The sequence below is a fragment of the Furipterus horrens genome, unplaced genomic scaffold, assembly GCF_987537825.1.
Source record: "Furipterus horrens unplaced genomic scaffold, mFurHor1.1.pri manual_scaffold_3, whole genome shotgun sequence".
NCBI classification, from domain to species: Eukaryota; Metazoa; Chordata; class Mammalia; order Chiroptera; family Furipteridae; genus Furipterus; species Furipterus horrens.
Window position 1 is genome coordinate 138,683,302 of NW_028327173.1, and position 27,069 is coordinate 138,710,370.

The 27,069-nt window shown below is 38.8% G+C and overlaps 1 protein-coding gene and 2 pseudogenes across 1 annotated transcript; all 3 read left to right on the forward strand.

Moving 5' to 3' along the window:
• Positions 1–53: 53 nt before the first annotated feature.
• Positions 54–25,340, forward strand: RAB2B (RAB2B, member RAS oncogene family). The gene is made up of 8 exons (XM_090271896.1): positions 54–138; positions 365–436; positions 2,993–3,060; positions 18,922–19,004; positions 19,185–19,277; positions 23,094–23,205; positions 23,774–23,842; positions 24,516–25,340. Exons 1-8 carry the CDS (start codon positions 93–95, stop codon positions 24,621–24,623), a joined length of 651 nt encoding a protein of 216 aa, XP_090128022.1. The 5' UTR covers positions 54–92; the 3' UTR covers positions 24,624–25,340.
• Positions 14,740–15,720, forward strand: LOC150016119 (josephin-1 pseudogene; annotated as a pseudogene).
• LOC150016120 (small nucleolar RNA SNORA26) lies at positions 20,175–20,282 on the forward strand (annotated as a pseudogene).
• Positions 25,341–27,069: the final 1,729 nt, after the last annotated feature.

Sequence of the window (27,069 nt, forward strand, 5' to 3'; positions counted from 1 at the left end):
GGGCCGGAGATGGGCGGGTTGAGTGGCTAGAGAGGCCGGAGGTAAGTGGCTGTTGAAGTCGGGCGGACCCGGAATCCAGAGGAAACAGGACCATGACTTATGCTTATCTCTTCAAATACATTATCATCGGGGACACAGGTAACCTGCGGGCGACCGCCCTCGTTGCTGGGGCGGGGATCCCAAGCTCCCAAATCATGCCGTGGGGGCGGGGCTCATTTAGTAGGCTGGGCAGTTAAGTGAAGAGCGGGGGGAGGGGGGGGCGGCCGGGGGCGGGGCTCTGGGACTCCTCTTCCTCAGACCCGGACGCCCGGACTTTGGACTGCTCACAGGCTGCGTGAATGCTAGAACGTGCGTCCTCTTTTAGGTGTGGGGAAGTCATGTCTCCTCCTGCAGTTTACAGACAAGCGGTTCCAGCCTGTCCACGACCTCACAATAGGTAAGTACATCTACCTGTCTGAGAACATGAATGAAACCTGACTAGCTAACGTGGAAAGTTAATAGTCTTCAGAGTTTGAAGTAAAAAGTTAGCTCTCCCTTCTTTTAAACTAGTCCTAAGTTATGTTAAATGAAAAGTGACCAGTCAAATGCTGTAAATGGGGAGTAGTGTAATGGGGAGTAAATAATTGAAAGGTAACTTTAGAAATGAGCGTGATATATGAATTAGTTGCTGTAGGATTTTTTTTTTCCCATGCAATTTCAATGTTTATGGAAAATCCCACGAAAACATCACTACTTTAAAACCTGCCTTGCACTAAATTGGGGCCAGCCTTACATATGTTTTGAAAAGTAGTTATTAGTATATAGTTATTTTGTGTGTGTAGGAGAGGAAGAAACAAATTGGAGAGCCATCCCAGACTTAAAATTGAAAGGTCGATTAAATTAATAACTTATGAAGAAAAGAGTTTGTTAGAGTTCCAAAAACACACTGGTGATCCTAGAAAGTATAAACATCTCCCACACATGTGTGGTAGGGCAGTCCTGCTAGGGCCTTAGCAGCCCTTTCCCCCAAATCTCCATAACTTCAGCCAACAAAGAAATACTATGTAAAACTTGCCTTCTTGCCATGCAAATGCAGTTTGTGAATAAAATCTTTGACTTCCATTCTTAACATATTGCCATCTCCAAGCCTCACATGATGAAAATCTGGAGCTACTACTGCTTCCAAATAACTTAATTATTCAAAGCCAAGTAACTAATGTGCTTACAAAAGGATTTAGAGGATATCATCACCATTAAAATGTTTGGAAATGAATATTAAGTGGATGACTGTGATAGGAGCTAATGATACAGTGCTTAACAAGGCAGACATTGCCTGCCCTTAAGTAGCTTACAATATTCCAATGTAGGAGGTGGAGCTGGGGATAGATACAGTGTAGTGACAAGGAAATTTCTATTGCAAAAAGGGAGGTGAGACTGCCACCATTATCAGGAAAGCCTGAAAATTGAAGAATGAGCAGGAGTTAGCTAGGCAAAAGGGTTGTAGAGATGAGGGAAAAGTGATCAGAGAGAGAGGAAATAAATGTGCAAAGGCTCCGGAAAACAGAGATCAGGCTACCTCTGGAAAACTGAAAGTAATTTAATATGACTGGAGCATAGAGTTTGAGGTGGAGAGTGGTAAAGTTAATGCTAGAGAATAAATTAGGGACCAAGTTTTGAAACACCTGAAGGAAATAGGAGTAAATGACAAGTTTTAAGTCAGAGCAATGATCTGATCAATCAAATTTTCCCCCTGTACCAAGATAAACAAGGCAGTTGGATAAAAAATATGTGCAAAATATTAGGGTCTTTGAGGGCACAAGTAAAGAAAGTTGCATAAAAGGAGATGAAGTTTTATTGTCTTAATTCTTCCCTGTTGAAATTCCATTTCTATTTTCCAGAAAGGAAAAAAAATATTAGGAACTTCTTTCAGTAGCTATCATTATTCTTTTTTTATTTATTTAAATACTTATTTATTTGTTAGTTTATTTATTTACTTATTTTTAGAGAGAGAGGAAAGGAGAAAGAGAGGGAGAGGAACATCACTGTGTGGTTGCCTCTCACTTGCGCCCCCAACTGGGGTCCTGGCGTGCAACCTAGTCATGTGCCCTGACTGGGAATCGAACTAGCCGCTATTATTATTCTTGCTGAAGCAGTCCAGAGTAGTAAGAAACACTTTTTAATGTTATTGACTGTAGCATCTTAGAATTGAGAGAGATATTCCAACTATACATATACTGTGGAATATTGAATAGGCACATATCAGCCCATGAATAGAAACTATATTAGTGCTCATTTTTACTTGGAAATGAGAATTCCTCCAGTGAAGTACCGTATAAAAATAGAAAATAGGACAGATTGTTTGACTTAAGATCAAGTGTTTTTAATGTAAGTGACCTTTTGTTTTTAAATTTTGTCTTGATATTACCTTGAAAGATGATGAATGCCAGGTAAACCAAAACCTTTATTCATTCTGTCAGTTTTCATACTCCTATGAGGAGTATGGGAATTATTGGAGGCTGAATTATATATCACTCTTGAGAACTTATTTCTTAGATAGCTTTTTCTTCCTGAAAAAATTGTAGAATTGCAAAAATAGAACTATTGTTTTATATTGAGGACTAAAGAGTGACTGAGAAAATGCTAGGAAATATTTTCAAAATTTTAGAAGATTTTTAAAAAGCTACAAAATTAAACATTACCTAATCAAATTTAAGCATTAACTAACATTGCTAAACATTTATTCACCTTTGTAATTGACTTCTTAATTTTTTATCCCCATATCTACTTTTTGGTGACATTCCTGAGGTTATTATCACCTCGAATACAGTTTTTAATTTTAGAAAAGAAATGAAACTTCACCATTAATTGGAGCAAATAGGTAGTGATAATGGACTTAGTGGCACTGAGGGCAGACAGAGGATAAGTCATTAACATAGTAAAGAAAAGCAGGAACCTGTCACTCAACAAGGGTGTTCATGCGAATCACATTCTTTCTCTTGGTTTTCACTGACAGGTGTGGAGTTTGGGGCCCGTATGGTCAACATTGATGGAAAACAAATCAAACTCCAAATCTGGGATACGGTGAGAGATGACAAAATAATTTAATCCCTAAGCAAGATCCAACTATAACACTAAAGGCTAATGGAGGGGAAAAGAGCTGTTTGTTTGGGGCTAACAGTGGACATGCAAGTAGGGGAAGAGTGAAATCAAAGAGATAGGGAAGCTTTCATTTCACCCTGTTACAGTTACAAATCCTGAATGTCATATTTTTTAATTTTTGTTTTAAATTACTCAAGTAATATATACTACATACGGTTGTTCCAGTAAAAATAAAAGCCAACAATATTAAGTGTATAGAATAAAAAGAGTCACTTTTTGTACACATAAACCTCTCTCACTCCAGATGTTGGTTTCTACTTTGCCAGAGTAAACCACTATTAATGATTTAGACTTTTCCTCTGTATTAAGATATAGAAATAGAAACCTAAATATATGGTAGTGGTTTTGTTTTTGGTTTTAGAATTGTGACAAAGTAGACCTAGCTTTGTGACTTAGGTATTTTTAACAATCTCTATGTTGTGGAGAATTTTCCATGTCAATACATATAAATCTACCTCATCTATGTTAACCACTGCATAGAATGATAAAATGTCTGTACTATAATTAATTAAAGCATCTGCCCATTGATGGAAATTTAGGTGATTTCCAATTTTTTATCATTCCAAAGTTTCACTAATCATTCTTATTCACTACATCTTTATGCAGATGTTTGAGGATTTCTGTGGAATGCCTGCCCAGAAATGGAAATTTTGAGTCAAGGGTTAACATATTTTAAAATTTGACAAATGTAGTAGTGCCAAAATTTAGCTTAACTTAGTGTAATTTTATCTTGATAAAATTGCTTTCATGTGCATTATCTCATTTGGTTTGTACTTCATTTTCCCTAAGAAAAATAAAATATTCTAGTCTCTCTCTTTTATTTATTTATTTATTATTGGTGTTCTATTACAGTAGTCCCAATTTCCCCTTGTTGCTCTCCCCTGCCCTGGCCACTCACCACTCCTATATCAATCCCTACCTTGTAATCCATGTTCATGAGTCATTTATACCTGTTCCTTGAAGAGACCCTTCCCCTTCTTTCCCCCCTCCTCCCTGGTCGCTGTCAGTCTGTACCTTGTTTCCATGCTTCTGATTGTATTTTGCACATTTGTTTATTTTGTTCATTAGGTTCCCCTTATAGGTGAGATCATATGGTATTTGTCTTTTGCCACCTGGCTTATTTCACTTAGCATAATACTCTCCAGTTCCATCCATTTTGTCACGAAAGGTAGGAGTACCTTCTTTCTTTCTGCTGCGTAGTATTCCATTGTGTAAATGTACCACAGTTTTTTGATCCACTCATTACTAATGGGCACTTAGGCTGTTTCCAGCACTGGGCTATTTTAAATAACGCTGCTATAAACATAAGGGTGCACAGGTTCTTTTGAATTGGTGTTTCAGGGTGCTTAGGGTATAATCCCAACAGTGCAATCGCTTGGTCAAAAGGCAGTTACATTTCTCGTTTTTTGAGGGAATTCTGTTCTGTTTTTCACAGTGGCTGCACCAGTCTGCATTCCCACCAACACTGCATTAGAGTTTCCTTTTCCACATCCTCGCCAGCACCTATTGTTTGTTGATTTGTTAATGGTGGCCATTCTGACCCGTGTGAGGTGGTATCTCATTGTGGTTTTAATTTGTATCTCTGATGGCTAGTGATGTTGAGCATCCTTTCTTATGCCTATGGGCCCTATGTATGTTCTCCTCAGAGAAGTATCTGTTCAGGTCCTTTGCCTGTTTTTTATTTTATACATTTATTTTAAGGTTTCATTTATTTGTTTATTTTAGAGAGAAGGGAAAGAAGGGAGAAAGAGAGAGAGAAACATCGATGTGCAAGAGATACATCAATCAGTTGCCTCTCACACACCCCCAACTGGGGACCTGGCCCGGAATCCAAGCGTGTGCCCTGACTGGGGAATCTAACCAGTGACCTCTAGGTTTTCAGGCCTTTGGACTTTGTCCACTGTGCCACACCAGCCTGTTTGTCTTCCTGGTATTGAGTCGTATGAGTTCTTTACACATTGTATGTGGGACACGGAAAATTACATTTTTCGCAAACTATGCATAGAGTGCCTTTAATTTCATAATAATGATGAAGAACACATTCTAAGGTAAGAAAATCAAAGGTTCAGAAAGAAAATTCAAAGTAGTTTTCAATTTATAGTGATTTTATGTAATGACAAAATGCGTACGCTTATTTCAAAAAAAATCTCCCGCTCCTACCATGATACGTTGGCACAAAATGCTTACATACAATGTGTTTACATATATATTTTGGAGATCAAGCCCTTGTCCAAGGTATCATTGTCAAATATGTTTTCCCATACAGTCAATTCCCTTTTCATTTTAATGATGTTTTCTTTAGCCATGCAGAAGCTTTTTAATTTGATATAGTCCCATTTGTTTATTCTTTATTTCCCTTGCTCTAGAGGATATATCAGTGAAAATATTGCTACATGGGATGTCTGAAATTTTACTGCCAATGTTTTCCTCTATGATTTTTGTGGTGCCACAACTAATGTTTAAATGTTTTAGTCATTTTGAGTTTATTCTGGTGTATGGTGTAAGTTAGTGGTCTAGGTTCATTTTTTTGCATATACCTGTCCAATTCTCCCAATACCATTTATTGAAGAGGTTATTTTTACTCCATTTTATGCACCTGTTGCCTTTGTTAAATATCAGTTGACCATAGAGACATGGGTTTATTTCTGGGATTTCTGTTCTGTTCCATTGATCTACGTGTCTGACCTTAGGTCAGTACCAGACTGTTTTGATTACAGTGGCCTTGTAATATAGTTTGATATCAAGCATTGTGATCCCTCCAACTTTGTTCTTCTTTCTCAAGATTGCTGACATTATTTCGGGGTTGTTTTTGGTTCCATATAAATTTTTGAAATATTTGTTCTAAATCTGTGAAACTACTTCGTAAGTATTTGAATAGGGGTTGCATTGAATCTGTAGATTGCTTTGGGTAGTATGGACATTTTAATGATGTTAATTCTTTCAAACCATGAATGCGGTGTATGCTTGCATTTATTTGTATCTTCCTTAATTTCTTTTTTCAGTGTTCTGCAGTTTTCTGAGTATAAGTCTCGTACCTCCTTGTTGAAGTTTATTCCTAGGTATACTTTATTTTTCTTGTTGGTATAGTAAATGGGATTTTTTCTCAATTTCTGTTCTGATTTTTTATTGTTGGTGTACAAAAGTGCCTTTGATTACTGAATATTGAATTTGTATCCCGCTATTTTGCCAAATTCACTTATTAGGTCAAGTAGTTTTTTGGTAGAACCTATAGAAATTTCTATGTACAATATTGTGTCATTTGTAAATAATGAGTTTTACTTCCTCCTTTCCAATTTGGGTGCCTTTGATTTATTTTTCGCGTCTTGATTGCTGTGGCTAGAACTTTCAATACTATGTTGAATAAAAGTGGTGAAAGCAGATTCCCTTGTCTTGTTCCTGATCTTAGGAGGAAAGCTTTTAGTTTTTGCCCATTGAGTATGATGTTGGCTGTAGGTTTCTCATACATGGCCTTTATGATGTTGAGGTATGCTCCCTCTATTCCCACTTTGCTGAGTGTTTTTATCATAAATGGGTGCTGTACTTTATCAAATGCTTTTTCAGCACCTGTTGTTATGATCATGTGATTTTTGTCTTTATTTTGCTTATGTGGTGTGCTACGTTTATTTATTTGCAAATATTAAATCATCTTTGCATTCCTGGGATGAATCCCACTTGATCATGGTGTATGATCTTTTTAATGTATTATTACTGGATTTGGTTTGCCAATATTTTGTTGAGGATTTTAGCATTTGTGTATATCAGCATTATTAGCCTATAGTTTTCTTTCTTTGTTGTATGTTTACCTCAGTGGTTCTCAACCTGTGGGCCGTGACCCCTTTGGGGGTCCAACGACCCTTTCACAGGAGTTGCCTAAGACCATTGGAAAACAGATATATAATTACATACTGTTTTTGTGATTAATCACTGTGCTTTAGTTATGGTTGGGGGTCACCACAACATGAGGAACTGTATTAAAGGGTCGCAGCATTAGGAAGGTTGAGAATCACTGGTTTACCTGGTTTTGGAATTAGGATAATAATGGCCTCATAAAAAGAGTTTCAGAATCTTCCCTCTTCTTGGAATTTTTGCAGTAGTTCGAGAAGGACAGGAATTAGCTCTTCCCTAAATGCTTGATCAAATTTGCCCGTGAAGCTGTCCAGTCCAGGGCCTTTGTGTGCTGGGAGTTATTTAACTGCTTCAGTTTCGCTCATTGTTATCGGTCTGTTCAGGCTTTCTGCTTCTTTTTGAATCAGTTTTGGAAGATTATATGTTTCTAAAGATTTGTTCATTTCACCCAGGTTGTCAAATTTCTTGGCCTGTAGTTTTTTGTAGTAATTTCTTACCATCTTTTGTATTTCTGTGGTTGTAATTTCTCCTCTTTCATTTCTGATTTTATTTATTTGGGTCCCCTTCTTTTCTTGATAAGTCTGGTTAAAAGCTTGTCTGTTTTGTTTATCTTTTCAGAGATCCAGCTCCTGGATTTATTGATTTTTTGAATTGTTCTTGAGTCTCTATGTCATTTAATTCTGCTCTAATCTTGATTATTTCCTTCCTTCTACTTGCTCTGGGCTTTGTTGTTGTTCCTCTAGTTCTTGTAGATGTAGGGTTAGGTTGTTTATTTGAGATTTTTCTATCTTTTTTAGGTGGCCTATATTGCTATGAACTTCCCTCTCAGGACTTCCTTTCCTGTGTCCTATAGGTTTTGGGCTGTTTCACTCTCATTTGTTTCCAGAAACTTTATTTCTTCCTTGATGTCATTGTTAACCCATTCATTTGTAATAGATTTTTGTAATAGCATGTTATCCAATCTCCATGACTTTAAATGTTTTTTATGTTTTTCCCTTGAGATTGGTTTCTAGTTTCCAGCCAACTGTGATCTGAGAAGATGCTTGATATGATTTCAATTTTCGTGAAGTTGTTGAGGCTTGTTTTGTGACCTACCATATGGTTTATTTTTGAAAATACTCCATGTGCACTTGAAAAGAATGCATATTTTGCTTCTTCAGGGTAAAAGTTTCTGTATATATCAATTAAATCCATTTGATCTAGAGTGTTGTTCATTGCCACAATACCTTTGTTGATTCTTTGCTTGGAAGATCTATCCGTTGTTGACAATGGTGTGTTAAAATCCCCTTCTATGAGTATGTTCCTGTCTGTATCTTTCTTGAAGTCCTTCAAGATTTTCCTTATATATTTGGGTACTCCAGTGTCAGGTGCATATATGTTTACCAGGGTTATATCTTCTTGATTGATTATTCCCGTAAGTTTTATGTAGTGTCCTTTGTCTCTTTTTATGGCCTTTGTTGTGAAATCTATTTTGTCTGATGTAAGTATTGCTACCCTAGCTTTTTTTTCATGTTCATTTCCTTGGAATATGTTTTTCCATCCCTTCATTTTCAGTCTCTGTACATCTTTTGTTCTGAGGTGTGTCTCTTGTAGACAGCATATATGCAGGTCATGTTTTCTTATCTATTCAGCTAACCTATGTCTTTTGATTGGAACATTTAATCCATTCACATTTAAGGTAATTATTGATGGGTATTTATTCATTGCCATTTTTTCCCTTTGTACCTGTGCTCCTCTCTCTCTCTGTCTCTTTTTATTCATATTAAAGCAGTCCCTTTGGTATCTCTTGCAATGCCAGTTTGGTGGAGATGTATCCTTTCAACCTTTTTTTTTGTCTAGGAAACTCCGTCTTTCATCTTGCTGGGTAGAGTAGTCTTGGTTGCAGGCCCTTGCCTTTTCATTACTTGGAATATTTCTTGCCATTCTTTCTGGCTTCTAGTGTTTCTGTTGAGTAATCAGCCAATAGCCTTATTGGAGCTCCCTGGTATGTTACTAGTTGTTTCTCCCTTGCTGCCTTTAATATTATTTCTTTGTCTTTAAATTTTGCCATTTTAATTATGATGTTCCTTGGAGTGGCCTCTCTGGGTTCTTCCTGATTGAGACCCTCTGTTCTTCCTGGACTTGTGTGACTTTTTCTTTTATGAAGTTACGGAAGTTTTCTATCTCTTTCTCCTCTTCTCCTTTTCGTATCCCTGTGGTATGGTTATTATTACACTTCACATTGTCCTGCAGCTCCCTTAAATGCTCTTCATTCTTTTTGAGTCTTTTTTGTTTCGTTGCTCTGGGAATTTTTTCTGCCTTGTCCTCCAGCTTGCTGATTTGATCCTCTGCTTCATCTAGCCTGCTTTTACTTCCTTCTACTGTGTTTTTCATTTCAGATATTGTATTCTTCATTTCCTCTGGGTCTTATTGATACTTCCTGTATTCTATATTCTTTTTCATCTTGGTATAGTTCTCTGTAAGTTCATTGTCGCTACCCTGGAGTTCTTTGTAGTTCTTACTGAGCTCACTGAGCATCTTTTTAACCATTATTTTGAACTCAATGTCTGATAGTTTGCTTGCCTCTATTTCATTTAGCACTGTTTGTGGGGATTCCTCTTTTCCTTTTGATTGTGGGTTGTTTCTTTGTCTCCCTATTTTAGGTAACTATTCTTGTTTTTTTCTGCTTCCTAGATTAATCTGAATTAACTTTCTGTCTTTGAGGTGTGACCTTCTGTGGTAGGAGACCTGTGGGATTCAGTGGTGCACTCTCCTTGATCTCTTGAACTTGATGCTCTTGAGATGCCCGTTATGCCATTCATGTGGGCTCTCTGGTTTTGATTGGGTTTTGGTTGTTGTTGGGTCGTTCTTTGGTGGGTCCTTCCTTCTGGCTGGCTGACAGAGTTACTCTGCTCTTCTTGTATGCTTTTGTACAGGTGCTGCCATAACAAAACCAAACAGCTCAGGAAATAAACCTACACCTGCAAAAATAACCCCCATCCATAATCACACTATGAACAGCAAATCAGGCAATATTAATAAAGGTGTAAAGAGATTAAGATTATTATAAGAAAGGAACACCGAATATGAGATGACTAACTGAAAGAAAAATGATTTTGAGAGGGTAGAAGGAGGAGCAATAATAGGAGTAGGGAATAAAGACAAGGTGAAGAGAAAAAGTAAAATTTATGTCATACATAAAAGGAGGTAAGAAGGCATAATGGAGTAAGAGAAGAGAAGCGAATACTATTAGGTTTAAATAAATTAAAGAATATATGTAGAGAGAGAGAGAAAAAAAATAGGAACCAAATTGAAGAAAAAGATCCACCACAGCATTATCAACAACAAATGAGCAAAGATTAATATAGGAGAGTGAGAATAAGAAGGGGGAAAAAAAGAAAAGCTTAAGAAATGTCTAAAGGAAAGAGAAGTGATTTTGAGAGGACAGAGGGAGAAGGAATACTAAGAGTGAGGAAAGAAAACCAAGCTAAGACAGGGAAAAATTAAAATTTAAAATGAAAAAGACAGGAAGAAGGCAAAATGTACTAGGAGAGGGGAACGGTAAAATTTGAGATTTGAAATACAAAAATAGTGAAGATCTAGAAATAAAATTGAAAAAATGAAATAACAACTACTGTATCCACAGCCAATGAGCAAGGATTGATAAAGATGGAGAGAGAATAAGGGTATTTTAAGAATGGGAAAAGGAATGTGAGATGACTAATGACAAGAAAAATGGTTATGAGAGGCTGGACGGGGAGAGATAGTAAGAGGTGAAACGGCAGCAAGTCATAGCAAGAGAGAAAGTAAAATTTAAAACAAAAATAAGAGGAAAGAAGAAGGTAAAGTGGAATAAGATAAGGGAGGAGCAAAATATGAGATTTGAAATAAACTGTAACATAAAAACTACTGACCTAGTATGCACAAACTTGAAGGACCAGAAATGAATGTTAAAAAGCTATGCAGGAGAGAAAATGAAGCAAAGCATGAGGAAGACTGTGGTGGGATTCGTCTCTGTAGAATCTAGTGTTTACCGCTGTTTTATCTTTTTAGATCTGCTCTTGGTGATGTCATATGGTGTCTCAGTCTTGCCCAAGCAGCTTGTTGTGATCCACAGTCTGTGGCTGTTTCCCTCAATTGTTAATCTAGTCAATCTGTAATCAGCAGTCTGGCTTAAGCACCACAGAGTGGGGCAGAGTAATTCCTGCAGGCAGGGCTGTTGCTTCCCCTCAGGCTGATGCCACTTGATGGGGACTGCTCTGCCTGAGCAAGATGGCCTCTGTAGTATGGGGGATGACTTAGCACAGGGATCCTGGCAGCTGCTCACTCAGTTCTCTCACCAAAGCCACCACCCCCAGACTCTCCTCATGTGTCTCTAGTCCCACTCTGCCCCCTTTAAAACCAGAGCCTGGGGTAAGTGGCTGCAAACGAAATCTTGTCATTGGCTCCTGGCGACAGAAACCCCGCCCTTTTTGCAGCTGGATGCTATCTGGGTTCCTTTCTGGCTCTGATGTTGTAGGCTATACAGCCCAGCTTGGGGTTTAGATTCCACACTTCTCAGGGGGAACTAAAATTTACCTCCAGCACTTTAGCTGCTGCCTTTGGGAGCCCAGCCAGCCCTCTCGCATCTCCTCTGCACTGTGTACTGGTCATGTTTTGGTAAAGTGCTTCTTGTATGTACCCTAACCTAAGATCAAACCTGAAACTTTGGCATATTGGGGTGGTACTCTAACCAGTTGAGCTACCTGGACAGGGTAGATGTCTGTCTTAAAAATAGTTACTTGGTGCTCTAGGCCCTTTTTGCCCTGAACTCTTCTCTGGTGGTCTCCAAGGTTGTTACCACTTTTGGATACACTGATTGATGTGCATCTCAAACTGTGATGATATTCTCCTGTACATTTGCTGGTTGTATTGGCAAACATTTTAGTAACTTTTTGCCCTTCTGATTAGATTTTTCGTTCTACTACATTGGCTTGCCCTTATTATAGGAACATGAACCACCTCACATCCCTGGTAGTGGTAGCACTAGCTAGATACCTCTAAAACTTCAAGACTTACTTCTTTTGACCAGTTTTGTCTGTAGCCTTTTTCTCCCAATAAATCCTGTAAGATATTGATTCTATATCTGTTGTCTAGGTTAAGTTTATATATTTCTTAGACAGCTGGCGCTTACTCCCTTCTCTTTTTATTTTTGGGGCCCAGGGGTTGTTTTTCACTATTAATCCAGGTAAGTATTGAAACTCTCCTGGGTTTTGTATTTCCCACAAAGACAGAATTGTCCTCCCTAAGGAGGCAACAGGACAAAATCTGAGGAGGTGACAAAGAATTAAATGCCTATAAGTCTCAGGACTGGTATTCGCTAGACTCTGTCTTTTCAACGTAGATCTCTATAATTTCCAAAACAGGGTCTTTTGATGTCAAAAGACCCAATAGCTGCCAGTTAGTGGTATGGTGATGGTCACGAAAGTGTCTTAGCATTGACTTGCTGGCTTTTTCTTTTTTTCCTTAGAAGAAAAGTTGACAGCCACTGATCTGTTCACAGGATCCTTAAGAACCACATGGGCTGATAGTCACTTGTGATGTAGCTGGGCTAGTTCTTTTCTGCACCCTCCCCCCCTTTTCAATCCTCACCCGAGGACATGTTCATTGATCTTAGAGAGAGAAGAAGGGAGAGAGAGAGTGACAGAGAAATATCAATTAGTTGCCTTCCACCCCCACCGGGGATCAAACCCACAACCTAGGTATGTGCCCTGACAAGAGATCAAACCTGAAACCTTTTGGTGTACTCAATGATGCTTCAACCAACTGAGCCACACAGCTAAGGCTCTGCTCCCTTTCAGTAATTGTTTTGAGATTAGACTAATTTTCATTGAATCATTAAAAGATAACAGATTTCAGAATACTGGAGTTTTCTGTTTATTTTGAAATTTTTAAAGAGATTCCTATTGCCCTACCCAGTGCGGCTCAGTTAGTTGGGCACTGACCCACAAAGTGACAGTCTCCAATTTGATTCCTGGTCAGGGCACATGTCTGGGTTATGGGTTTGGTACCTGGTTGGGGCCCAAATGAGAGGCAACCGATTGGATGTTTCTCTCTCACATCGATGTTTTTTTCCCTCTCTTTCTTTCTCCCTCCCTTCCCCTATAAATAAAAATAAAAATAAATAAATATATGTATATAATTTTATAAAAAGCTTCCTACCTATAATGTGGTGTCTGCCTCCTCTGCCACTCTCCAGGTAAGCCTGATATGTCTCCCTTGTTGTCCCTGATTTCCTGTCCATGTTTTACCTCCTCCCTTGGCTTCCTACTCTGTAGACCCTCACTCCCAAAGCCATCCCATACACAAATGTTTAGGGATTACCATGAAGCATATTTTTCACGAGATCAGGTTATCCAAAGTGATTTGTTGTCATTGTTTTTGTCATTGAAAATGATTTAGAGAGCCATATTACTTTTTATCTTTCTTCATTCTTTATCTATAGTTGCCCAAATAACTATGCTAACTGAAGAGGCATTGTGCTGTACTAATACAAAATTTTGATTAAATAATCCCAAATTCATTTGTATTTAATTTTTGAATGCATTTTTTAAAAAGATATTATTTATTTTTAGAGAGAGGGGAAAGGAAGGAGGAAGAGAGGGAGAAAAACATCAATGTGTGGTTGCCTCCCTGCACCCTCAACTGGGGATCTGCCCTGATTGGGAATCAAACCGGTGACCCTTGGTTCGCAGGCTGGCGCTCAATTCACTGAGCCACACCAGTCACAGTATCATTTTGATTCTTAGGAAATGAATATATCAGACTTTTTAGGAATTGATTCTTCCAAGTACATATCTTGAAACTACAATATGATGCTTCCTCTAGGGAGAAATTAGAAAACTGTTAATTCTCTTTATCAAACCTCCATCTTAATCTTTGCTGCTTCATATTTTTTTATTGGGAATGGACAGAGGTACCTCTGACTGATGGCAGACCAGCCTAAATTGAACCAGCCACTCTTTCTGGCTTATTGGCTCACAAACATTGGTTCACAAACTGGACTGAGATGAAGAAGTAAAGTGATTTGACTTTAAAAGGCATTTTCTGATGACCCACTAGAGGTATTTTCAGCTGCTAAAGTTAAATGCTACCATATAATTCAACCATCATGTGTGTCTTCCTCATACTTTCCCTATTAGTTCCTGGTAGGCCACAGGAAAGCAGGATCTTAATAATCAGAGGGAAGGAGTGCTATCCAGGTGGTGGCCCACAGCTCCAGGGGGCAGCCTGCAGTAGGCCGCAGCAAGAAGGTGAGAGCCCACGTTTTCTGAGGGAGCCGCACCCGTGGCCTGGGTCCATGCCCTGCCAGGCCCCACTGCAACCAAGTGTATGGAGAACCAGCTTGGAGGCCCCACCACCGCCTGCGATCCCATGCTGCCGGAATCCCTTGCTGGCTGCTTGAATTTTGTGTTTTACTCACCACCTCGGCCTTGTTTTCTGAGTCAGTGGTGTTATGGTTTGAAAGAAATGGAAGAAAATGAGTAATGTGACCAATTCTGTTTGGTCCTCCTGCATTGAGGCCTGGTTGGCTTTTGCAGAGAGAAAAATACAACAAGAAAATCATGGTTTTTTTTTTTTTTTTTTTTTGGATGGTGGTAAAAGGGAACAAGGTCTAGGTTTTATACGAGTTTTTCAAATTCTGCATTTTGACAGTAGTGGCAGAATGCACTAATCTAAAAGTTATTTTTTTGTTAAGAAGAGGTTGATGTTTTTTTCCTTTCGATTCCAATCTTTTGTCCCATGACAAAGCATAAATCATGGACACCAGAATATAAGGTGGACCTCACGAATCCTGAAAAGACTGAGAAGCTTATATTCTTCCTCAGGAGGGAAAGGTGGGGGGGTTTTAACCCTCTCTGGAACCTTAAATGGAAAACATGAGTTGTGTGCCATGGAAAGGAGACAAAGCCAAATCTGAATCATTGGAGCTGCCCCAGGCAGCACTCCCACAGATCTACCATGAAAAACAGCGCAAGGAGCTTTGTGCCCTGTGTGCCCTCAATAACATCTTCCAGGACAGCAATGCATTTATCTGGGAAACGCTGTAAGAGATTTCCCAGAGGTTGTCTCCGAATGCCATGGTGACTCCCCATGAGAGGAGGATGCTGGGAAATGGGAACTATGACATGAACATCATTACAGCAGCACTTCAGACCAAAGACTATGAAGCTGTTGGGTGGGACAAGCATAGGGATGTCAGTGTCATTACTCTCACTAATGTCATGGGCTTCATCAGGCATCTACCTTCCAGCCTTTGCTGGGGTTCACTGAAGTTGCCTCTCGAAAGGAAGCACTGAATCTATGTTCAAGATGTTGGCAATGCCTACTACAACCTTGACTCCAAACTGAAGTTGCCTGAGTGGATTGGAGGTGAGAGTGAGCTCAGGAAATTTCTAAAACATCATTTGCAAGGAAAGAACTGTGAACTCCTGCTGGTGGTACCAGAAGAGGAGGAGGTCCATCAGAGTTGGAGGGCAGATGTGTAAAATTCTGCCCAACTTTCCTTCATCTCCACCCCCTAAATCCTCTGTGATGTGCTGTGCCCTGTACAATGGGTCTGCCCTTGTCACATCTCTTAAACATCTCATCAGGTTTTTCGCCTCAGATTTGATAGTGCAATAGGCCATATATGTGAAATGTTAAAAAAAGAGACCAGCATTACTTGTTCCTGGGAAAGGAAGGTAGGAGCACTATGCTTAGGGAAAGAAATGGGAGACCCTTGTTTTATTTGAAGAGAAGGGAAAAAAAGGTGGGTCCTAGCTTATTTCTCCTTTTCCTCTGAGGACTTGACAGAGGCTCTCCTGGAGTTCACTGCTGCTCTGAATTACCTGGAGATGCTGCTTCCATTTCCCCTTTCCTGGCAACTAGTGGATCTGAAGACACAGTACATGCAAAGGTCATGTAACTGGTTCTAAGGACACAGAGCAAAAGGGCCCTCAGGATACCGTCTCCAAAGCCCCAGCAGCAGTACAGCATGCCACCTCCAACCCTTAATGCCACCCCTCACTCTATTTTTAAGGGTGGTTTATGGCCACCCTTGGAGTTTTATAGTGAAGAGTTCTTTAATATTCCATACCAAGTGTTGAACCCTGCAACATTCTGGCATGATAGGGTGAGCTAGATACCTAAGAAGACATGGCCAAAGCCATGGGCGACCTGTCTGCCTCACTCCATCATTTTCCCTGCCACTTCATTACATTGATTTAGGAGGATCTAGGGCACAAGATAAGGAAAAAGGCAGTTTTCTCAGTTAACCCACTTTGGCAAAATCAGGAAAAAATAAGTCTGCCTTTGACATCAAATTCCATTAGTTTAAGACAGAGTTGGGGGAGGAAAGTATTATGAAGAGAATAGGTAGAATCAGAAGCCCTAGGCTCAGAGTCACTGTAGTGACAAGCAGAGTCCTCAAGTTGGGTGGTTCTGTGCATTATATTATAGGACCTGGGTTTGTCATCTTTCTGTAGTTTTCTTTACAAATCAACTGAGAATTGACTGCCCCACACCTCTTTAAATAGTTATAGGCCACTTTTCTCCTGTAGCTTTGGGAAATGAAAAGAGGAGAAATACACATCATAATAATAATTACACAGTGGTTGTAATTGCCTCAAGGCAGGTGGACAGGTAGGGATGGCATATCTGGCCCTTACAGGTCAATGGTCATGGCAAGCCCGAGAGCTGCCCCACTGGCCAGACTCCTCGCCAGCAGCGAAGCCAGCCTGGGGCTTACATGTCAAACTTGTACAAGCTAAATGCATGAAGCTGAGGCTTTCTCCTCCCCACTGTGACTGGAGTGCATGTTTACACCAGCACTTTTCCTGCACATGTATGTTCAATCCAACAAAGCTTTTTATGTTGAGTAACAGAGTCCACCAAGCAGCTGCTGCATTATACCATCTAAGCAACTGACTGTGGTGTCTTTTGCACCATTTTGTACATCAGACCTCCTTGGCACTGTAGAGAGCTCTTTATCTTATCCCCTGCACAATTGTATTCCAACCACCACCAGCCAGAAGTTACAGCTAACCTTGCTGATTGTCATAAGCAGGACTTTGGGTCCATTTGTACTGCCAGTGATAGATGGTAAGCCATTTCCTGGGAAGAGGGGGAAACTCCTCTCCAGTCTGCTTGGACCTGTGCAAATGGCACTTCAAAGGATTCCCTGTGTACTTGGAGTCCATAAGCCAATGAGATATGCAAAGACGCTTAAACAATTTCAGGGCTGGTTTCTCTTTTCATATCCAATTCTGGTTCTTAGAAACAGTGACCTGTGCAGATGCCTAAGGGCAAAAAGCTCCATTTCCTTTAAGGAAGGAGCAATACTAGGCTCTTTTTTTTCCCTTGCTTTTTATCTCCCCCTCCCTTCCACTTTTTTGTTGGCCTTTTGCTGGGTTCCTTTACAAAAGATGTATTTTGTTTAACCAGATATTACAAATGGAAAACTCCATACATAAAAAAACAATAGAAGAGAAAAAGTCAATAAGAGATAAAAGCAAAACAGAAATCAATTTAAGACATAAAACTATTAGGGAATAAATAAAACTTTGAGTTCTTGGAGGGAAAACTTATGTTTTAAATCTTAAAGTATTACTAATATTACCAACAAATTCTTTAGAATTATTTTTTTATTCTGATGTTCTAACAGGTATACAGCTCAAACAAAACATTTGTATAATTCTTAGAAGAGATTCTCGTGTTATTGGAAGAGTAACCTTAGAATTGTGTACTGGGATTCTCATCTTCAAACTCAGGTTTAGCTTATATGACATGACCAAGAACGCAAACTTTTGTGCTAGGATCCTAAGTTTAAGCTATGGATTCAGAATTTATAAACTTAGTAACTTGTGGCCAGTTACTGAACTTATCACTTTGAATCTCTTTTTTTTCCATTTGTGTTGTTATTAGTATCATCACTACTTTGTTGTTATACTGTGAGAAAGCCATTTATTTTCCATGTCCACATTTTAGTTTTCCCATTTTTAAAATATTACTAGTAACCTTCCTTCTCAATCTGTATGTAGAGATATGAGATTAACTGATTTCAAGAAGGTGAAAACTTTCCTAATAGGGTAGAGTCAATGTCCAGGGTATTCATACTATTATTTAAAAGATGCTTTTGCTTCCCCTAAGGTGGGTGAGGGGTGGAGAACTGTCCCATTAAGAAAGCAAAATTACCGATTATGTGGGGGCATTAGTAAATTGCTTAGTTATAAATAGAACTTAATATCTTGACCTCAACTGGAAATGAGATTAGAGTATGAAGAGTTGAATTTTTTTTTTTAAGGAAAACTCTGTTCTGGGCCCTGAGCTTCTTTAATCCTGTTCCTTATTCCTATTTGCCATGGCAAAATCCCAGCAAGGGACATTTTGGTAGTCCTGCCTTTATTAGTAAAATACTAAAGGTAATCAGCATATGCCCAATTTAAGTGCTTTGTGTCTGACTAATTTTCTGCATTGATTCTTTGAAATGAAACTTCTATTAGACAGGGTATTGGCATTCTAAGATAATTTTCCTTTTCTACAGATAAAGGAATAGACACAAAAGAAAGGTAATGTGATGTGTTCGACATCACATTTGTATTAACAATACAACATGCACCGAGTTTCTAGTTCTATTTCCAGTTCTCTCCTAGGGGATATTGGGAAATATGTAGAAATGTGTTTGATTGTCACACTGACCAGGGATGTTAGTCAGCAATTTGATAGGTGATCTTACAGGAATAATTGACCTACCCAAAAATATCAGTTGCATTCCGTTTGAAAAATATTGATTTCCCTCCCTGGGCAGTCATGTTTCCTTTTACCAATTCCTTTTTCTTATAGAAAATTTAAAAATATATATGGCGTGTGATCAAGTCAGTTCTGTGGAAATAACCTGGTTTTGTTGGGATATTTTTTGTTGCCATGTTGGTGGGAAAGGCTGGGCAAGAATCCTTCCGTTCTATCACCCGTTCCTACTACAGGGGAGCAGCTGGAGCACTGCTGGTGTATGACATCACAAGGTGAGTCAGAGCTGGTGGGTGGGCGGGAGGCTCTTCTCTGTTTTCTCAAATCAGAAAGCTGAGGAAGAATGGCACCTTTTAATTTACATGTGTAGCTCTTCTCCTTTTCTCATACATTTGGGATTTCTTTGGCATTTTGAAATGGGCCTCAGACCCACTTTATAAACTTTTCTGCTATAGGCGCGAAACCTTCAACCACCTGACCTCATGGTTAGAGGATGCCCGGCAGCACTCTAGCTCCAACATGGTTATCATGCTGATTGGGAATAAGAGGTAAAATTTTATTTGAATAAATAATAAGTACCAACAGTCATCTAGGTACTTTATGGACATGGAATCACTTGTTCCCCAAATTTTAGTTTATGGTGCTCTTAATATCTCAATTTAAAAAAAATTATTGAGGTGAAATATCTATAACATAAATTTTACACTTTTAATTATTTTTAAATATACAGTTCTGTGGCATTAAGGATGTTCATGTTGTTTGGCAGCCATCACCACCATCCATCTCCAAAATTTTTTATCTTCCCAAACTGAAGCTCTGTTCCCATAAAACACTAATTCCACATTCTCCATCCCACCAGCCCCAGCAGCTACCATTCTACTTTTTGTTTTGACTATTCTAGGCACCTTGTATAAATGGAATCATATAGTATTTGTCCTTTTGTGACTGGCTTATTTCATTTAGCACAGTGTCTTCCAGGTGCATCCATATTGTAGCATGTATCAGAATTTCATTCCTTTTTAAGGCTAAATAGTTTTCCATTGAATGTAATTACCACATTTTGTGTATCTCTTCATCCACTGATGGATTCTTGGGTTGCTTCCACATTTCGACTATTGTGAATAATGCTGCTGTCAACGTGGGTATACAAATAATCTGTTTTGGTCTCTGCTTTCAATTCTTTTGGGTATTTACCCAGAGGTGGAATTGCTGGATTTCATGACAATTCTGTGTTTAATTTTTTGAGGTACTGACATACTGTTTTCCATAGTGGCTATACCAGCAATGTACAAGTGTTCCCATTTCTCCACTTCTTCCCCAAAACTTGTTATTCTCAGTAAATTTTCTTTGACACCCATAAGCCAAAAGAAATACCTGTTTTGTTATTAAGTAGTTGGATCTAAACAACGTAAGCATTTTTGTTATAACAACGTAGTAACTGAGGAATGAAAAACATACTCAGTGCCTTAAGAGGCTAACACAGAAGGATAAAGTAAGTCTCTCAGAGAAGAGATGATAAAAGTCCCCTTTGAATCCTGTCTGGAGTCATGGCTGAGAAGAAAAAAAAAAAAAGGAAAGCATAAACTAAAATTTTAAAACATTTTTTGTTTATTGATTTTAGAGAGAGAGGAAGGGAGTAGGAGAAAAAAGAAACATCAACTTGTTCCACCCATTTGTGCATTTATTGGTTGCTTCTTGTATGAGGCCTGACTGGGGATTAAACCTGCAACTTTGGTGTATCACCATGACGCTCTAACCAACTGAGCTACCAGACCAGGGCAAAAAGAAAATAATTCTTAAATAGCCATAATTATTTATTAATGACCTGTATGTGCCTGTTGGACACTGTATAGCTTCTCAGACCTTGAAATCAAGATTGGATACTGTCACTCTCATTTCTTTTTCCAAATTCATTTTGCACAGTACTTGCTTTTTTAAAAATTAAAAAAAAATGTATTTATTTACTTTTAGAGAGAGGGGAAAGGAGAAAGAGAGGGAGAGAAACATCACTGTGTGGTTGCCTCTCACTTGCGCCCCCAACTAGGGACCTGACATGCAACCTCGTCATGTGCCCTGACTGGTAATCGAACCAGCGACACTTGGCTCACAGGCCAACACTCAATCCACTGAGCCACAGCAGCCAGGGCTAGTACTTGCTTTTTACCACAGCAGTTGCCAAAACCTCAGCTTCCAAAGATATGAAGATATTAAATGGCATCTATTGTAATCTAATGTTGACTGTAAACTATCTTAAGCTTGTAACTCACATGTGTTCTGATATTGAATGTTGCTGGGTTTCCCTGGAAAATTTGAAGTGTCCTGTGGCACCCTTGTGAGTTTGTAGTAGTCCCTAGGTTGCACCATTTGAGAACTGGCCACAGACTAACTGTACTCATTTATTAGGTTAGTCAATTTTATACAAAACCTGTGTCCTAGAGACTGTGCTAGACCTTGAGTGTACAAGGTGAAACAAAAATAACTCACGCCCCTGCTCCTATGGTGTTTAGTGAGGACAACAAATAGTTAATATAAGTTATTTGTATCTAATTATAAATTATGATAAATGCAGTGAAGGAAAAAAAAGACTGCTATAAAAGAGAGTAACAAGAGACCTTTTTTTTTCCCTAAGATTTTATTTATTTATTTTTAGAGAGTGGGGAATGGAGAGAGAAAGAGAGGGAGAGAAACATCAATGTATGGTTGCCTCTTGCATGCCCCCAACTGGGCACCTGACCAGCAACCCAGGCATGTGCCCGGACTGGGAATCGAACTGGCGACTCTTTGGTTCACAGGCCAGTGCTCAATCCACTGAGCCACACCAGCCAGGGCAAGATACCTATTTTTGATTAAGAGTGATGTTTAAGCTAGAATCTAAAAAAACACCCAGATATTAGGTAGGGAGGACAAAGTGTGTGAAAGCCTTTAACTGGAAGAAGCTGAGCAAGGTATGGTATTGAAAGAAACCTGGCGAGGTTGGACTGAATCAAGGGGGAATGTTGCTAGATGAGGTTGCCGAGTGGGCAGGGGCCAGATTGCGTAGCACTTAACAGCCTTTACTAAGGAGTTTGGATATTATTCTAAACACTGTGGGAAGCATTTAAAAGTCTTAAGCAAAGAAGTGGCTTGATCAGATTTTAAAAGATCTCTGAAGGGGAGCAAAGGTTGAAGTGGGATCACAGTTGCAATACTCCAGGTGAGAGAGAATGGTAGGTTGGACTGGAGTGATGATACTGGAAAGAGAGAGAGGAAAGGATCATTTTATGATACATTCTGGAAGAACCTCACCGTGGGATGGATTGGGTGCTTGGAGGGAAGGAGGTAAAGGTGTTAATAGTGACATCTTGGTTTTTGGCTTCTGCCATTTACTGAGATGTAGAAGCCTGGGGCAGAAGCAAGTTGGGAAGAAAAGATCAAATTCCATTTTGATGCAAGTTTGAGGTGTCTTTTACATATAAAAGTGGAAATGAAGAACAGGCAAATGGACAAACATCTGGTGCTTAGAGGAGTATCTGGACTAGAACAACAACTTTGGAGTGTTGACTTTTAGATGGATAGTTCTTCCCTGGTCTGCACATAGCTGATGAGTAATAAATTACATTTTGTAGATTTGTTGTTCTTTAATGGATTTACTCCTTGATATATATTTTTTCATGGTTGAAAAACTAGAAGGCTCCCAAATGAAAATTTATAATTTGAAAAGTGAGAATCAAACAGTCCATCCTTCACTTATTTTACAGCCTTTTATCCTGTCTTTCACAAAGTTTTCTCATGCCACTCTTTATTCCCTTTCTCAGTACTTCGCTCTATTCTCCCACTACCGTATCACCTGATTTTATCATTTTTTTCTGACTTCTTCATTTACCTGATGGTAAGCTGCTATTTTACACATTAATAATGAGACCGGTGAGAGTTAAGGCAGCTGCCCTTCTCTCTTCTTGTGGGTTGATCTCAGTAAAGGAGGAAGGCACTCATCACGATGGGATGGCACATCTATGACTTTTTTCCTTTCTGGCAACTGGAATTTCCCTTTCATCTTCTTTCCTTTGCTCTCACTGGATCTCATTTGAAAAAGAAGCACAGGGCATAAGCCTCGAGCAACTCCGGGGCTTGCCTAACCCTTTATAAACCCTTGTCTCTGTGACAGAGTAAGGTGTTATTCTCAGCTGTGCAGCAGCTGTCGTGGATCTGAAGAATATTTTCCAAGAGAGTACAGAAATTAGTAACCCTATATAAGACAGTATGTAGGATCTACATTCTTTATGGATTAACTGTCGGTTGAAACAGCTATGGGATTTTTTTAGAACAAGAGTTTCTTCTTTCACTTGGATCTTATTTTAGTTTTCTCCCCAATTAATCTCTTGCAGTGATTTAGAGTCCCGCAGGGATGTGAAGAGAGAAGAAGGAGAGGCCTTTGCTCGTGAGCATGGACTTGTATTCATGGAAACTTCAGCCAAAACAGCCTGCAATGTTGAAGAGGTACTAATTGGACAAAAGTAGGGAAAGCTTTTCAGAGATTTCATCAGTTATCTTTGTCCTTTTATTCAGAGACGGGGGTAAGAAAAGGATGTCTTGTGGTCAGAGTGGCCATATATCTGCCTTTCAAGGAATTGCCCCATTTTTTTACCTTGGTTTCTAAGGTTATACTTTTGCTTTGGGTAACATTAAATATAAATTTGGATTAGAAACCACTGTTACTTGTAAACTACTTTAGTTGGAGAATCTAATGGGTTCTGCTGTAGTCATTCCTCATCATGGTGTTGACTGTATTTTCAGCAACTAATTAAAAAGAGAGCCTGTTCGTTTATATGTAGAGGGCGCCAACCTAGGAATATCTTGGGTCAATACCAAAATGTCATGTATTCCTTTTTCCTTTTTGAACCTACTCTCAATGGCTTTTACAAGGACTTTGGGGGACCTTCTCCATTTTCAGATGGTTCTCCTAATGGTCCTCAATTCACTTTAAAAATTCAAATAGGAATAATACATGTATTCTCTTTTCCTAATTTCTGTACCTAAACTTGAGTCTAATTTATGTCTCCTTCAGGCCTTCATTAACACAGCCAAAGAAATATATGGGAAGATCCAGCAGGGTTTATTTGATGTCCACAATGAGGTGAGAAAGGATGGGATGGACAATTAACTTTGTTTTGTCTTAAAGAGGACAGGAAGCTTCCTAGAATGTAAGCATCCCCTGTCTAACATTATACTATTTGAAGCCATTCATAGTTACATTTTTTTAATGTAGGTACACAGAAACCTGTCATTTCCTTTTTTTTTTTTTTTCAAGTCTGAGTATAGAATGCTTAATGTGATTATTAGTTTGTGATCTAAAAAGTTTACACAGTACAGGAGGTTTTCTTCTCAACCTCAGTTCTTTACTATTCCAGAGCTTGGGAGAAGTATAGTTCTTAATTGCTCAGCAGGGCAAATTCTGGGGCAAAACAGAAATGAATTATATGCTAAAATACTACTACTCTTTTGCCTGCTCCTACTCTTTCCTCATCATATCCTGATTCTGCACGTAGCTGTGAATCTTATTTGTAACAGTCATCTTTAAAAAGGGCACAAAAGCCATTTCTAGTCATTTATAATACCCCACAATTGGGCATCTGATCTTCACCATCACAGATTTTTGTTCTTCGACAGTCTGGTTAGGGCACATATTTGCTTGTGAAGGCCATATCTGCTTCTAGAAAGTGTAATTAATGATTTCTCCTTTATCTCCCTTCTTTATCCCATTTACTTCAGCACTTGAGATGGAAACTGTTGCTTCTTGTCTTTTACAGGCAAATGGCATCAAGATCGGTCCTCAACAGTGTATTTCAACATCAGTGGGACCCAGCACCTCCCAGCGGAACTCTGGTGACATAGATTCCAACTCTGGCTGCTGCTGAACATCTGACCTGGACTTTTTTTTTTCCTTCCTGGAACAGCTTCAGATCAATAGGCTTAAAGAAAGAGGTCTTATTTTGGCTGAGAAAAGCCTGTTTTCAAGGTGTGATGTTTTGCCTTTCCACTTAAAGACCAGGGGAGAATTTGGGCCCTTACTGAACTGTCCCTTCTTCAGGGACATGAGTATTACCTATAGATTAGGGCTCTTCTTAACCTCCTGTTTTAATTTCTAAAATGTTAGGATAAAAGTTGATTGTCATGACAACTCAAAAATAAATTATTTTAGAAGTATACATAATCTGCTCCCCACCAGGAATAGTAACAAGGGTCTGGGACATTGTGCTTGAGCACTTGAGATTTCTGGGATCTGGTGAACTCCTCAGTCTAGGAATCTCATTGAGTTTTTCCACTTGCCACTTTGTAAGAGTTCTTGCAGAGGCAATTCCTTCTACTTGAACTGCTCAAGGATGCTGAATACTTCTTACCATTCTATTACTAGTTTCCCTGTATTAGAGTAACTGCAAAACTTTTGAGAACAGTTTAGGTAATGTGGCCACTTATTATCATTATCTAAAGAAAACATCTTTCCCTGTTTATTTTGTTTTAGGGACCAGACCTAACATTACAGTGTCTCTCACCAAACAGACCCCTATTGTTTCATCACACTCACTTCTTAACGAGACCTGTTGAGAATTTTTATTCTTATCAAGCTAATCCACTTACTTGACATCATATTTACTCCCACTTCTATGCCTTTGCACATGCCCTACTCTCTGCTAACATTATACTCAAAGTCCAAAACTTTTTCCTTGAGAAAATCTTTGACTGACCTAGGGACTTCTAAACAATCATTGATACAGTACCCCTTAGCATTCATGTGTTATTTATTCATATGTATATTTATTTGTATTTATGTTGCTTTGCGAATATGTTTTATAGTGGTTTTGTGTGTGGAATTTGTCTCCCCACATAAGTTGTAAGCTCCTTGAGAGCAGGGACCACATTATCCCTATACTTTTGTAAACCACTCTCATCACCATTCCTTCACAGTGCCTAGTGCTATGTATGTGATCATTGAATTTAACTGACTGACTGAAAGACTTGGAACAGGTCTATTTTAAACTTCAGAGGAAACAAAAGTCATCTATTTGTAACTATCTCAGTCTCTTCCATCTGCATATCCTGGGTTGTTTTATATTGCTCTTTTCCCTCTCCTCTCTGTCCCTTCCCTAGCTCTTTGCTTCCATTCCATGTAGTGTACAGTAAGGCGGCCTGCTTGTAAGCGGTCAAGTAAGTGTGTACTTCTCTAGCCAGTCTCCTTTTCAAGTGCATGTGTAATACTGTCCTAGCCAAATTTGCCTTTGCTTCCCTCATCATTCAGTCTTCTGGGTCAGTTGCTGTATCTTTTTGCTGTGATGTCCTATACTACTTCACAGCACTGAGGTCTCATGACTTTTTCTGATTTTTTTTTGTTGGCGGTGGTGAATTGTTTCATTATTAAATATATGCATGTATCCAAGCTGCTCATATATCATGTGTCATTTCTGATTATATCCCAAACATAAGTAGATACTCTCCTTCTAGGGAATTGTATCAAAGGTATTGGAAGAAGTACTCCTTGAGTTATGTTCAGTCTGTACTGGATTCTGCCCCCAATAGTAGTAATAATACTTAACACTGCACCACAGAAAATTGGAAGACATTTAGGGTATTGCTTTGATTATGCTTTTTTTAAAAATCCTACCTCATTCCAAAAAGGATTTATTTGAGGCTGTTGAATTTGGGGTTAGCTTGCACTTTCATGCCAGGGACAAAAGTAAAATATATAGTTGTATAGTTTCCGTAAAGTTTTCTTTACCAACCAAAAAAAGTCTTGAGTGATTATAGGCATCAGAGTATTGATCAAAGAGCATTCTACCAAGAGCTGCCACTTTCAGAACCACTAAAGTATACTGTTTTGATATTTTGGAGCATTTCTTTTTAATCTAAAAATCCTACATCCATTTCTATTATCCAAACCATTCATAACCTTCTATACTTGGGTATTTCACCAACTGTAAGGTAAGCATGAGAAACAAAAGTATTTGGACAAATTCATGATCTGTGTTCATCAATGCTGATGTTCTGAGTGAAATGGTCAAAAATTTCATAGGAAATGGATTCCCACCCCTGATGAAGAATGGTAGTTATGAGATAATATGGGTGTTGGTTGGTTTTTGAAGGCCAAGACCATTGGAAACCATATTATTTAGAGTAGTGCAACTCATACTATTCTAGATCATTGCAGACAGCAGAAATTATTAGACCAGACACATCCTTTCTACTTTCTATAATGCCTATAACTGGTTCCTTTGATAGCAAGTTTTGTTTTGTTTTGTTTAAAGATTTTATTCATTTATTTTTAGAGAAGGGGAAGGGAGAGAGAAAGAGAGGGAGAGAAACTCAGAG